The sequence below is a fragment of the Hemicordylus capensis genome, chromosome 1 (genome assembly GCF_027244095.1).
Source record: "Hemicordylus capensis ecotype Gifberg chromosome 1, rHemCap1.1.pri, whole genome shotgun sequence".
NCBI lineage: Eukaryota > Metazoa > Chordata > Lepidosauria > Squamata > Cordylidae > Hemicordylus > Hemicordylus capensis.
Genome location: NC_069657.1, coordinates 135,893,173 through 135,908,660, shown reverse-complemented (window position 1 = coordinate 135,908,660; position 15,488 = coordinate 135,893,173). Strand labels below are relative to the sequence as shown.

The 15,488-nt window shown below is 41.4% G+C and overlaps 1 protein-coding gene across 2 annotated transcripts in view; it reads right to left on the bottom strand.

The window, feature by feature from the left end:
• Positions 1–15,488, bottom strand: part of LRP5 (LDL receptor related protein 5) — a 222,312-nt gene that overhangs the window by 132,314 nt on the left and 74,510 nt on the right. For both annotated transcript variants that reach the window (XM_053261771.1, XM_053261780.1), the window contains exons 3-5: positions 14,874–15,071; positions 12,318–12,514; positions 8,577–8,708 (exon numbers count right to left, since the gene is read on the bottom strand). In XM_053261771.1, coding sequence (XP_053117746.1) covers positions 8,577–8,708; positions 12,318–12,514; positions 14,874–15,071 — 527 coding nt within the window. The remainder of the gene's footprint in view (positions 1–8,576; positions 8,709–12,317; positions 12,515–14,873; positions 15,072–15,488) is intronic.

Below are 15,488 nucleotides of genomic sequence, written 5' to 3'. Positions count from 1 at the left end.
TTAACTCCAATCAGAGCTGACAGCAGCTAAGCAGCCCATCTCGCCTGCTCAACAAGAGCTGCTTTTCATTCTCCCCTTGGCCCACTTCACATTTGACAAGTGACAAGACATCTATAATACAGTAACAAATGCTCCAATTTATTCACCCAACCTAAACAAATGTAGACAGCACTGGTTGCCTTTGCTAATCCATGACAGAAAATGCGATGCTATTCCTTTCCCATTTGTCTTGTCTACTAATCAGACTAGAACAATGCTCTATTGTGGGAACCTTGCTAGCCCCCTTCCCTCCCCACTTTTCAGAGACTGCTAAATTTTTACAACCATCATTTTGCCAGCACTTACTTTTGGAAAAGGAAAGAAAATTAGCAAGTTCCAAAATCTTAGCTGGCAAATCATACAACTACTGTATTGCCACCTTTGGAAAATAGATAATTGCCATGACAAGGTTCCACTGTACCAGCCATTTTAACATGGAAACACATCCTCACTTTTATTAAAGACAACCCAATTTTTAAAAGCCACACACAGATGAGTGAGAAATCACATTAGATTAAATAACAAATGAAAATATCTGGAGTGTTTCCCCTGCACAGTATTGAGGAGAACACTGTTGTAAATAATCAGAATTGGAGAAAAAAATACCACGCTAGTTAATATTCTTGCCAACATTCCAAACAATGACAACATTCAATACAATGAAGTCTGGTTAACATGCAGCACTGCATGGAGAAGGAATTAAAAGGCTCATTGTAAGAGTTTTTATTTTACTAGAGGAACTGTATGACAAGTGTCTCTACCACAATATCTAATGGAGAAATGAAATGTGAGAGTACATATGCCACTATTTGTAAATTGTTTCATATTTATCCTGAAATTAGATATTTTGAACTGGCAAAATACACACACACACACACACACACACACACACACACACACACACACACCATCCTGATGCCCTCACCCAACATTCATGAAGAATATCTGCATATTCAACATTTACAATCCAATAAAGAACCACCAGCTATGAATGACAGTTTCAGGTATTCAAAAACAGTGAGCTTCTTTAATGAGGATATTTTAAAAACAATCTCAAAATAATAGTTTAATGGAATGTAATAACAACAATGAAGATCAGCTTCCATATCTTAACTAACCTATTCCTTCCATTTTCAGAAGTGGCTGGATTACTGAATTAGTTCAAGCCTAGCTAAGTCAGAAAGGCAGTAAAGTGTGTGTGTGTGTGTGTGTGTGTGTGTGTGTGTGCGCGTGCGCGCATGTGTGCCAGGGCACACACATGTATAATTAGTCACTTCAATCTTGATGTAGGTTTTGAGGCCCGTTGTGTGGAAAACAACACACCATTTAGTTACTTCAACTTGTTCACTCACATCTCAGAACACCTGCTAAAACGTCCACCAATTTGGGCCAAGTTTGCATTGCTCACACTGTTGAGCATTGTCCTTTGAGAAATAACTCTAAGGCACCAAAAGACTATTTACACACACTCTTACACTTACAAGATACTCACAGGAGAAATGGCCCAAGTTTTCTCCAGATATATGCTGCTGAATCTTTTGTATCTTTAATTATAAATGCAACAGTGAAAAGTGAAGGCTTCAAATAAATAATGTGCAAAAAAGAAGAAATAATTTGTAACCATAAAACAGAGGTATTGCCATTCTGTACTGGAAAATATCATACAATTGTGAGCTCTGTGCTGTGTTAAATGTGGAATAGTTAAATGATTAAAGTGTGTAAAGTGTGCTGTCAAATTGGTGTTGACTCCTGGTGCCCACAGAGCCCTGTGGTTGTCTTTGGTAGAATACAGGAGCGGTTTACCATTGCCATCTCCCACGCAGGAAGATGCCTTTCAGCTTCTTCCTATATCGCTGCTGCCCAATATAGATGTTTCCCATAATCCCATCCACACACACACTTATAAAAAGCACATGAGTCTGGGAAACATACCAGCATGAATTCGAACCAGCAACCTCTGGCTTGCTAGTCAAGTCATTTCCCTGCTGCACCATTAGGCTGAATTATAGTTAAATGAGTAGGATAACTAAATGTCAAACTAGACCTGAAACAGGAGATCTGTGATCTCCTGTAGTTTTGTTTTGTTTAAAACAGTCACTCCCAGGAATGGGATGAAATGAGACCATGGTGTATGGAGGAAAATTAATCCTTTATCCCTGCTTTATTTTCGGCATTATCACTGCCCTGAAGCTGCAATTTGTCATTTGTGTGGGGCAAACACTAGCAGCTTCAGCTGAACAATTTTAATTGAGAGTACCGGCGGGGGCGGAGGGGAGTGACATACTCTCTTCCCCCAAAACCATGAATATGACCTGATCCCATTCGCACACACACACACATACACACACACACACACACACACACACTTATAAAAAGCACATGAGAACCTAATCAGGAATCTTTCACATTGCATCTAGTTGAACTCTATATGAAGGTGAGTAAGAGTGCTGCATGTCCACCATAAGTGGCGCAGCGGGGAAATGCTTGACTAACAAGCAGAAGATTGCTGGTTTGAATCCCCGCTGGTACTATATCGGGAAGCAGCAATATAGGAAGATGCTGAAAGGCCATCATCTCATACTGCGCAGGAGGTGGCAATGGTAAACCCCTCCTGTATTTTACCAAATAAAACCACAGGACTCTGTGGGAGCCAGTAGTCAAAATCGACTTGACGGCACACTTTACGTTTACGAGTGCTGCACTAGTTTGCCACTACATGCAAGTTGTTTATTCTGTGGTTTGTATTCTAGAGCGAAGGCCAAACTGATCTGGGCAGGTTCCATCAATGTGTTCGATTCGGAAAAAAGCAATTCCTTACCCTCTGAGTAATGCATTAAAGTCAGCCTTTGGCTACCAAGGAGTTAATTAATAAGAGCAGGAATCGAAGCACGTGGATGTTGGCATAAGGCAGAGAGCCACAAAAGATGCAGAGCTTGGGAAAGAAATAATCCATAAAACTGAACCCAAAAGCCACATTCTTATGCAAAACCAGACTTCCTGTTCCCATTCCACTTTCCTCCCTTTTGACAGAAAGCCCTTGAAAGAATGTCTGACCCAACAATAGAAAGGTACTAACGCCATATAAACAGTCACTCATTTCTGTGCCCTTAGCCAAAGTCCTAAATGCCCACTGGGGCCGTTTCCCATTGCCAAAAACACCAGGGCAATATGAATGTTTTGAAAAGCTTGTTCTGAGCATTCAGTAAAGGTTTCTATAGCTGTGAAAGAGGGATTTTTTTTTTTAATTTAAGCAAGGCAGAAAACCCCTCTTTCAGTACCTTAGAAAGCATGTCAATAACAAGTGCAGCACCAGGAATAAATGAAACTGGTATTTCCAGCATATACAAATTTGTTCAATTTGCAGGACTGTATATGCCCATTTAAAAAAAACCCTGACTTACAGCAAAAGTCTCAGGGAGATGAGGTGACAGAAAGGGAACACACTGCACAGTGGACGCTCATTTGGTTCATCAAACTCTACACCATTGCGCCTATTAGGGGTGTGCACGGAACCGCCAACTGCGGTCCGGCACTGGGGTGGGGTCACTTTAAGAGTGGCGGGAGGGTTTACTTACCCCTCCCGCCGCTTTCCCACTTGCCGCCGTAAACATACAAGTAATTGGGGCGGGCGCGCGCAATGCACTCCTGGGAGGTTTTGCAAGTAACGTCGGGGAAGGAGCTGCAGGGAGGTATCCTGCTGCCCCAATTACTCGTATGTTTACGGCGGCAAGCGGGAAAGCGGCAGGAGGGGTAAGTAAACCCTCCTGCCGCTCTTAAAGCGACCCCCCACCCCTAATCCGAACCACCCAGGTCCGGACCGGGCCCATCCCTAGCGCGTATGAGATATTCTTTGTTGTTGTTAATTTTATTCCACACGATAGCCTTTTTAAACAACTAAAGTACCATTTACAATAAGCAAAATATGCTGATATTTTTTTCCAGAACACCCAAAGACGTGCAATAAAAACACTGGCAATTTGTTCCTTTTTTCCTTCCTTTTTCATAAGACAATGAACATGTTCCAAAGGGGTCTTAAAATAAAACTCTTCTAAGTCTCTTCCCCAGGATCTTCCTTTTGAAGACACCCATAGTATAAGAAACTGCAATTGGGTGGTATAGAAATACAGGCTTATATGTAGCAGCCTTCACTCTATCCTCTTTAAGAGGACGTGAATGTATGCTTCTCTAGTCTGGAATGTTTATCTAACTAGACAAAATTTGAAACTACATTTCTCCCATTCTTTAAGTTAAATTGGGGAACTATTCATAGGCAACTTTCTTCTGAAAAGCAACAATAATTTCAGCAAGAGACCCATCTTAATTAGGGCTATTTCACCCATTCAGGAAAGATATACTTAATCCCATTTTACTAATTCCTTCTTCAACTTCTCCTCTAAAAGCCCATCATGAATTCTAAATGAGTCTAATTTAAATTTCACTTTTATTCCCATGTGCCTAATTGTGGTGCTTTTACAATCACAACCCATAAGGTCTCTTATTGGTTCTTTCACGAATTACTGGATGTCCATGTCTACAAGGTTGGCTTTTGTTTTATTCACTTTGTACCCCAATGTCTTGCAATATTTATGGGAGACCTCTTGATGGCAAAGACAACCCAAGGGATTCTGGTGCGCAAAGCAGGATATCAAAATGTTGCAGTAAAAATGCAACAAAGCTAGTGTTTCTCATTCTGACACTTCTGTTATTTGCTGGTTCCCGCTGATCAATTATGCTAATAATTAACAAGATGTTTGTCATATTACAACAGGTCATACATTTTTGAAAAAATCCTTAAAATATGATAATACAGTATTGTGTACATATAAAGTTATTTGCTATCATTATGTGCATGCCGACGCCATCCATGCAGGCTGCAGCAAACGCTGCCGCAGCCTTGTGTGGCCTTTGCTAGAACGAGCACCGTGCCCAGAAAAAAGTGGCAGGGCAGCAGTGGAACAGGTAAGGACCTGCTTACCTGCTTCTTAAGGGAGCTGGTCCCCGCCCAGCCTGCGCCAGCATGAGCCATTCATGCACTTCCCTAGTGCAATGGCCCTCGCGGTTACAGCTGTAAAAGTGAGGAGTAAGTCACTGACCGCCTCTTGCCAGGCGCTCACAGTTACAGTGCCATTTGGGTAAAGGGTGAAGCACAGAAACCATGATGGCTGGCACTTCCACGAGCAGCAGCTTCGGGCAATTCAGGAAATTCAGGCTGCTGCTCACCGAAGCACCAGACATCACAGGTACAGCGCTTCTCCCTTGACACCAATGCTGCACCTGACAGGAGGGGCTGAGTGGCAACGGCAGGGCAGGACTTCCTCCACGCTTTTGTAGTTGTAACCATGAGTGCTGCTGTGCTCACTAACATCTGAGCAAATCTAAAGAGAGACCCCAATATTGTTTAAATTCAAGTTTGGTATTTATCTAGGCAAACAATTCTACTCAACAGCCTTGGGACTTTCCGATTCACAATCCAAGGTTTAGCACACGTTCCAAGCATATACCTGAAACAGTACCATTTTTGAACAGCTGGGCCATCTTCCCTTTACTAAAAAATACATGGTAGGTCCTGATCTGGTTTTGTGCCAGCCTTATGTTTTGGTCACACTCAAGACTGTATATATTTTTAATACAATATGAATAAAAAGACTGTATATGTTTTTGTTGGATGTTGTTTAATTGCTGGATGTTTAATTGGTTTAGAGGCTTGAACTTTTATGATGGTCAGACTGAGGCCCATGTTAGTATTTCTTACTCTAGAATTATACACACACACACACATATATATAATTACTATTTGTATCTTGCATACAGAGGAGGTTTTTAAGATGGATATGTTCTTGTTTGTAATCAGTAATGACTCTCAGAAATGTAACCTTTTCTGTTTTTACTTATATTACTAATAAAAACATCATAATTTTTTTAAAGACTGTATATGTTTTAATAGTTTGATGGTTTTTAATAGTTTTGACGTTTAAATTTAAATTTAACGTTTTAAATTTTAAATTGTTGTACCATTTTCACCTTTTAATTTGTATTTATTGTAATTTTGTGAACCGCCCAGAGACTTACGTTAAATAAGATATTTGCTTGTTAAAAAAAGAGAGCCATAGTGGTGTAGTGGTTAGAGTGCCGGACTAGGACCGTGCAGACCTGAGTTCAAGTCCCCATTCAGCCATGAGACTTGCTGGGTGACTCTGGGCCAGTCACTTCTCTCTCAGCCTAACCTACTTCACAGGATTGTTGTGAGGAGAAACTTAAGTATGTAGTACACCGCTCTGGGCTCCTTGGAGAAAGAGAGGGATATAATATGTAAAATAAAATAAAAATCGCCATAGGCTTATGACCACTTTCACAATTACTCTTCTTTACCTACATTCCAAAACCTCCTGTAGACAATCCAACAGAAAGTGGACAGAGGTAGATGGCTTTTGTAAAATATACATCTTCAAATGAATGTTAGACAAAAAGAGGATCACATATGAACATTCCAGGATGGGCACTTGCAGCCAACATCTGCCCCTATACAGCTATTACAAATACAAAGAAAGCAGTAATGGGATACAATCCATTACTATTCTTTATATACTGCCATCTGTATACATAGTGCTTTACAGAGATTAGGACAGGTCCCTGCCACAAGGTGTTTACAAACTACAAATAGATTAAAGGAAGATGGAGAAAGGCAGAGGGAAATGGAGATAGGAAGAATATGTGGTTATTTCAGTTGCACATACTGAAGCTTAGATACCTTAAGGTATTGGGGCTGGGGGGTTATGTCAAAAGCTCCGCAGGCTTGGCAGCATTTGAGGTGGTTCCCTCATTTCCTGCCTCACTCTAGACTCTGAGCGAGCGAGTGGAGGGGGAGGGAGAGAGAGAGAGAGAGATCAGCAGCAGCTGGCTAAAAGGAAAATGATCACCTTTTCAAATGGTACTGAACCTACTGCTGCCCAGAAAGGCATGGCAAAAAGATGAGAGTGAGATGCTCTGGCACCGCCATGGCTAAGCCCCAAGGCAGAAGAGTAATTTTTTGTGGGCAGGTACCTTTTGGAGGTTAATTTCAAAACTATGTACAGGACAGCAAGGTGGGGGAGGGGAGAGTGCAGAGTTGTTTGAAGGAGCATGACACCTGTGGGTGGTGGAGCTGGGATAAGCGAAGTTCACTGGCAGATATATGTATAAGAGCAGAGAAATAAGGGATGGTAAGGCCATGGAGGGTTTGAAACAAAGGAAGGAGAAGTCTCATAGGAACTGGGAGCTGACAAGAAGCCAGTACAGGAACTGGGTAAGGGATTCATGTGACCCAAGCAATGAGAAAGGTGAATAATTTTGACAGCATTGTGCTAGAATAAAGCAAGGGGACCAAGGGGAGACAATGGGAGACTGAAGAAGAAGTAGAAACCACTCTTCTCATACTCTGTGAAGTACTACGTATATAGATTGTGCCATATACATAATATTTGTTATTCTTAGAGATGCCAAGTTCTCTGTCTCTCATGATATAAAAATATGGGTTAGTTTGGATATCATGTGGAGCCAAGAGAAAACATTGGCTTTGCATACTGTCTTTTAGCCTTGGGAATTGTGGTGTAGTGCTTAGAACAAGCGTGGGTAAACCTGGCCCTCCAGCTCTTTTTGGACTACAACTCCCAGCATCCCCAGCCATTATTTATGGTGGCTGGGAAGATGGGCACTGTAGTTCAACAACAGCTGGAGGGCCAAGTTTGCCCACCCATGGGTTAGAGTGTGGGACCAGGAACAAGGAGACTCACATTCAAATCCCCATTCACCCATGAAACTCACTGGGCGATTCTGGGCCAGTCGCTTCTCTCTCAGTCTAACCTACCTCACAGGGTTGTTGTGAAGATAAACAACCCATGTACACTGCTCTGGGCTCTTTGGAAGAAGAGTGAAATATACATGTAAAAATAATTTAGAAACAATAAATAAGTACTCCAACTCTGACTGGAGAAACAAACAGGCTAGGATCAGTTCAGACCCATGATCTGAACTCGAGATTCAACATGACAACTGATCCTGACTTGTTTCTAACCACATTCAGAAGTAAAATACTTCTGAGGCTCACATGTGAAGGGAATGGGGAAGTACATGCTCCCAAGGCTAAAAGACGGTATACAAAGCTGAGGTTAGCTTTGCTTGACTTCCAAACTGGACCATGATGTCGTTGTCTATTTCACCTCTATCTCCCTGTGCTTTAAAAGCTAATCCTGAATTTTATAATACATAGGCAAGTTCTACAGCCTTGGACTCTAGCGCTCCTGTTAAATGATTCAACTTCAATAGACTGACTTGATATACATAAAAACCCTATACTAGAGGTGGGGAGAGGGAAGAACAAAACTCTCACACAGAAATCACTGCTTAATCACATTTCCAGTCTGTAGACAAAGAATAAATCAAGCTGTCCAAAATCATCTGTAAAATCATATTCTGTGCATTTTGGAATACTCTTGAACAACTCCTTCTCTGACCAGAAACGCAACCGAAGAAAAAAGAGAAAGAGAAAGAAAAAAGGTTACCTGCTTTGCAGGTCCTGCCATCTTCTTCAAGTTGGACTCCAGTGGGACAGTTGCAGCTGTAAAATGGATCTCTTGGCGACAACAGGCACAAATGGGAGCAGCCACCGTTGTTATCCTCACAGGGTGTATGAACTAAGAAAATTAAACAAGTGGTGAGGGGGACGTTATAATTTTCAACTCAGAGGAAGACAAATTCCCTGAAATGAGTGAAAGACCTCCACTTTCCCCCAAATTCCAGGAGAGTACTGAAATGTTATATTTTGAGCTAAGAAAAGAGTTTAAAACAAATCATATAGTATTTATTAGCAGCATGCATCTACTCTAGTATGACTATGCATATATTCTAAAACTGTATACTATAAAATTGAATGTCTGTTCGTCTGTTCCCTATGTGTTCCCACACCCTTTGAGCTATTGGCACCAAACTTGGCACAGTGACTTCCTAGGACCCTATGAGTAACGCTGGGGAACCCAGGAATCCCAGCAACAACCTCACAGAGACAGACAGATGAATATACAATGGGTATATCTATAGAACGGATATGGACGCAATAAGAAAGAGAAACTTGCACTATAAGCCCAAGCAACAGTGGGTACTTAAAGCTAGCTTCCTATAATGCAAAGTCACTTATTTTTAATCAAGGAGCAAGACAGGCATTTGATGCTGAGCAGCACAGTTTAGGCTATGATTCAGGTAGGCAATTAATATACAGCAGGGGTTCCCAACCTATGGTACTCCAGATGTTGCTGAACTACAACTCCCATCACCCCCAGCTACAATTTATTGTGGTTGGGGTTTATGGGAGTTGTAGTTCAGCAACATATTTTTTTCATATATGTAATATTACAGAATACATATACTCTTTCAGTATACTTAAAACCATACCCCCAAACACCTTCCTGAATGAAGTCTTTAAAAGAGTTTAGAGATTTGGCCCATGAGTTCTTTAAAAGAAAACGACAGCTGGTATTCACAGTGTAGTAATTTCCCTTTAGATAACTTGCAGGCCAAGTCTGCATAGTGCTTTTTTAAATTTCTGGGAATTCAGGGAGCAGTTTGAGGATTCTGTGGCAGTAGCTCTTGAAACATTAATGCAAAGATATAGATGCTAGCCATATGCTCTTCCGATTATGGCCGTAGGCTACAATCCATTTGCTCAATCCCCATTTCAGTACATCACACTGCAGACTGCACCTTAACCTTTCTCTTCACTATCAAGTTCAAAGTAACAGGCCAGGATCCATTCAGACCGATGATCTGAACTCGAGATTCAACATGGCAACTGATCCTGACTTGTTTCTAACATTCACATCCACAGTGGTGCATGCAAAAGGACTTTGTGGCTGCCTGCAATACCCTCCAAAGTTGTCTACTGCTAGTGGAAGAAGAACCACCTAGTTCCCCATTTGCCTATATATAGGCTCATGCAAGAGGTTACACAACTGTAAGAAATAGTTAGAAAAACAGGATTGTTTCTTTGTGCAACAACTGTGCACTACATCCTTATGCTAGGCTCAGTGTTCCCTCTAAGGTGTGGGTGGGTGCGCACACTCATGTTTATTGATGTTCTCTCCGTTAATTTTATATCCTGCACAGGATGAATCAGGAAGGTCCGACTCTGAATGCATGTGTGTGCACACTGCTTTGATACTGCCATCCAGAACAAAACTCATTCCACACACAAAAGAAAAAAAATTAGAGAGAACACTGGCTAGGCGCCCAAATTTTAATACTAAAATTTAAGATAAATATGATCTTGGGTCCAAGTCTTGCAGGAGGAGGGAAAACCACTCAATGTAGCTTTCATTTTAGAGTGTGAATCTCAGCACTTTGACCTACAGGCTCCTTCAAAGATTCTCACTGCACATTCAAAAAGTCCCACCCTGTTTACAATCTGAAGAAGCTGCCAAGAAATTTAGAGAGGAAGAGTATCACCCTTTCCCCAATCCAGGGATCTCCAAACAATTTTCTGTGGCAGCCAAAAAAGTATGCTTCTAAAATGGAAACATTTACCAGTACTGTTCCCATGCTCCATAGCAGCTATGCATCAAGTCTAAGTCCACGTCTTTCACTCAACACACATGGCTGAGAAATTTCCCAAATGTCAATAAAAACCTAAACAGATTCTACTGAAGGCATCAAAGAGAAAGGCAGCACCCAGCAATGCAAATTGGTATAATAATTGGGGGGGTGGGGTGGGGGCACATTTTATATTCCATGCACTCCCATATTGTCCTGCACATGGGCCATAATCAGACTCACAATATACAAGAACAACTTGGGGAGAGATGGAATCCAAATCTGATCCTAGTCAAGAGACAGTGGCATCTGAGCAATTTCTAGTAGATAGTATTTCCCTGTGCACCAGGTTTTCCTTGCTACTATCCAGAAATACTGTGACCCAAGGGTGGGACATTCCCTCAGCTGAGAGAAATGTCAAGAATTTAGAGAGCGCCACACAACCCCATCTGGAACGCTAGGACAAACTGTAGCAGTGTACATGCCCAGTGCCTTCAGCTGAAATCTTGCACCTGTTTCTCAGCCAGAGCAGATCCTTTGTTTATTCCATGTCTGTTTACTGTCAACCTATCCACCACTCTTTTCAAAGTACAGCCAGGCTACCTATGGGGGACTGCAGATTTCATATTTGTTAAATTCTAGACTTAATACCAAGTGTCTGCTAAATGAGACAGCCCTTATCCCTGGGATAAATCTTTACGTTTTTTATTTACCCACTTCACAGAGCAGCTCAGCCCTGTCTGCTGCAGAGAATCTTAAGAGGTGTTATGATACCCTCCAAAGAGCAATTCACGACATTAGCAAAGAATCCCTTAGAATTTACCTGTATAAACGACTTTAAAGAATTGTACAGGTGATTCAACAGTCAATTCCAGGTTAAAAACAGTTTTGGCTTAACAGACAAGAGCCCTGGAAATATCCCCCTAACTAATAATTTTACATTGTTTTAGTCTAATTTCTCTAGTCCAATTTCTACTTCTATTAAGAATCACATGCATCAGCCACTAGTCCTGATCTCATCTACAGAATCTGAAATGACTCGCTCAAAGGCAGCATTTAGAAGTTATGATATTTTTTCGAATGACTCATAGACCTTGGAATTCAAGTTCTAAAGCTTCCCGACACTGCTATCATTCATTTGTGAAGCTCTACCCTCTCTAACCTCTCAAACATCATTGCAGCTAAGCCAATGGCAAGCAGAAGAACTGCGACACCTTTGTTTGCAAAGCCCCACCAAGATGTCACGGCAGATCAGCCAATAACATTGAGAGGCCAGAGGATGAGGTAGTAAGTGCAGGGGAAACAATTTGGTCAAACAATCTGAACTTGTGTAGACTTTGAATATGGTAGCATTCTGTAAGCATTTAGGCACCATCCCATGAAGGACCATCAAGTCTAGGGCTTGAGGACATGGTCTTAAGCAGGGATTCTCAATGTTGAGTCCCCTGATGTTATTGGACTCCCAGAATCCCCAGCGGCCTTCGGTGGGGGATTATGGGAACATCTAGGGACCCAACATTGAGAATCCCTGTTCTTAAGAGTTCATACAGGCAACCAGAATTCTGCTTAAATACTACCACCTATAGAAATGGAATTAATAGCCTTTGTTCAAATTCTAAAGTTTTCAGGCACTACTTCCTCCCACTAGAAGCCCATATGTAAATTGCATCAATCCACACTCAACTGTACAGAAAAAAGATAAGTAAATCTAGGAAACCTACAATATGGTTGCCTCTCGGAACTCAAAACCTGGATGTCCATTGGTGAGTACAACGCACTCAGTATTTCCCTTCTTTTCTCTCCAGTCCGTTTGTTGCAGGCATGAATGGAGCGAGTCTGCCAGTCTGTCCAGTACAGAGTATCTCCAGCCAGTGTTAGGGCAAATGGATGAGTGAGACTACCTTCCACCACCTTTTCCCTAGATGTGTGGACAAAAGAGTTTTTAAAAGGTAGGTTATAGCCTATTTTTAAAGTTAATATGCAAAAGATGTGATTTGCTTAAAAGTCTAAGTTATTATTTAAATAAGAACACTAACTTGCATAAGCAGTAGTAGTCCAATTTATCTGGGACAGGGGGAGAAATAACACACCCAACCCCAACATACGCAGATCCTTTGTACTGAATCATCTCAAAAGATAACATACCAGGGCTACAAGAGATAACTTGCATCTGGTAACCAATTGTTATTAATCTTTTTCCAAGCTTTCAACTCTTATTACTTTGCTCATAATTACATTTTGTACTGCTGACTTGTTTTCAAAGTAAAAGAGTCCATCCTCATATACAGGTCATGCCAAAGAGACCAAATGCTAGATATCTTAAAATAACTTTGTCTTAGAACTCAACTTCATGGAACCAGTCAGAGTTTGGATCATCCTAAATGGCATGCAAAACCTGTTGCAAAAAGTAAGCATAATTGAACCAATATGGAAGACCAGTGCTATCAAATTCAACATATACACAAGTATGAAATTGCCAAGTCAGTCCAGTGCAGAAATACACTGGACTTTAAAAGAGAAAACATCTCAGAAATAAGGGGCCTGGACTTTAAAAATAAAATAATAATTTAAAAATAAATGTCCCTTTAAAAATAAGGGATACTGGACTTTAAAAAGAGAAAACAGCAAAAAAAAGCAATCTGGAAGCAAAAGTCAAGAGGGTTTAGTTCTCCAAAATGCATGGAGGCCATTTAAAACCACAATAAAAGCTCAGCTAAAATCTATACCACAAAATAGGAAAGTTATCATCAAGTATAAGAGGATACCAGCATGGCCAATGAGCAGAGTCAAAGAAGCTATACACATCAAGATGTCCCCAAATGAAGAGAACAAAACAGAACACAAGCTCTGGCAAAAGAAATTTAAGACAACAATAGATTTTTTTAAAAAAAGAAGTAGTTAAGAAGCACATCTGTCTAAAAAATTACAGCAAACCAAAACTTTTAATACATCAGAAGTATGAAAAATGCCAGGAAAGTGGTTGGACAGATAAGGGAATGAAAAGGATGCTTAAGGAGAATATGGAGAAGGTGAATGAATTCTTGCCTTCACTAGAGAAAACACAGGGCAGTTACCTGAACCCAAAAGCAGGGTGGGAGTGAGGGTTGCCAACACTGTGTTGGCTGAAATTGGGACAGGAACTCAAGGGGGCGGGGGGAGGCGGCGGAAGCATGGCCACCTAAGGGCGGGGCTTGTCTTTTTAAAAAAAACACCTTTAAAGCCATGCCGCTGCTGAGCAGCGGAGGAGCAGGATGGGTGGTGTGAGCTCTCCCAGAGCCTCCCAAACTCTGGGAATGGTTGCTCCAGGGAAGGGCTGGCCGGGGCGGGTGCACTGACAGGCAGCAAACAGAATTAAGAAAAGCACTCTCAAGCACTTGCCGTGGCACTGACACTGACTGCAGAAGCCGGAGGAGGGAGTCAGAGAGAGGGCGGTGAAAGACTCCCTTCCTTGGCCCTGCCTTCCTCCAAATGAGGCAGACGGGCGATTTCAGGGTTCTGCGCACACATGCACAGAAGCCTGAATTCGTTGTCATGAACCCTGCCACCTATTAAGATCCTCTGGGCGACTCAGGACTGGGCCTTCTTTGTGGCTGCCCCAGGGCTTTAGAATATGCTCCCTGTCAAAATAAGAGCATTTCCATCTCTGATTGCTTTTAGGAAAGCCCTTAAGACGCACCTGTTTTCTCAGGCTTTTAACTAAAATTAATTTTAAACTGTGTAATTGTTTTTATCCTATGAAATTGTTTTAACTTTTTATTCTGTGCAATTGTTTTAATTGGGATTACTCTGTTTTATATTTGTTGTTTTAAATAGATACACATCAGGCAGTATATCAATATGACAAGTAAATAAGTAAAATAAATAAACAGCAGTGATTTGAACTCCCCACTTTTGGAACCAACTCAGGGGTCAGTGCACACTGGCTAGTGCCTTGCAGCACACCAGGTGGGAAATGCTGAGAAAACCTAACATGAAGGAAAAGGGGGTGGGGGGGATCACTTACAGACTGGCACAGCAACAGAAGGAAGAGGTTTCAAAAACGAAAAAGAAAAAAGTCAAAAGCCCCATATCATAGGGGGGTCATGTAGACAGATGCCACTTTAGTATTCCACCTGAGATGTGGATGGTCCTGTTATTTATTACAGGATAAGCAAAAGCAACAGGATAGCTTTGGTACAGCTATCGGAGAGAGGATAGCACCAGATGGGTTTAGACAGAAAGTGAACAAATAGGAAAAGCTGAGCAATGTAAAGTTCGGGGGGGGGAGACCCACATACCTGAAGGAGCCATCCAGATTTGCTCTGTGAATGAAACTCAGCTTTGCATCAGCCCAGTAAAGCTTTTGTTCCTCAAGATCTATGGTGAGTCCATTAGGCCAATATATGTCAGAATCCACAATTATTTTCCGAACACTGCTGTCCATTCCAGCTCTTTCTATTCTAGGAGTCTCCCCCCAGTCTGTCCAATACATATACCTAAAAATTATTAAAAGTACAAGTGTTATGATCACAGAATGATAAACTTCCTTACATTAATCCCAAGCATCCATGACATTTTTTAAAAAAAATCTCAGACTATCAGGAATCCCTTTAACTTGAGCCTCTTTTATTGCCTTTCAATGAGTGGCTACCCCCAAAAAGGAAAAACGTGTTTATTTTTAAGTAGTTAGTATACAATATTGGTATACCTCAAACTTGCATTTCTGGACAATTTATAACAAATAAAACATAATTAAAATAGCAATTAAAAGGTTAGAAACGGTGTAATTAGTGTTTTGAATCAATGAAGTCAACAGTCAATGCTGCACTAGAAATGAAGATCTGCTCCTCGTCCCCTCCGCTGCATCAGCAGCGATACCAGATGGGGGGCGGGGCAGAGTTGCAGGCCTGGCC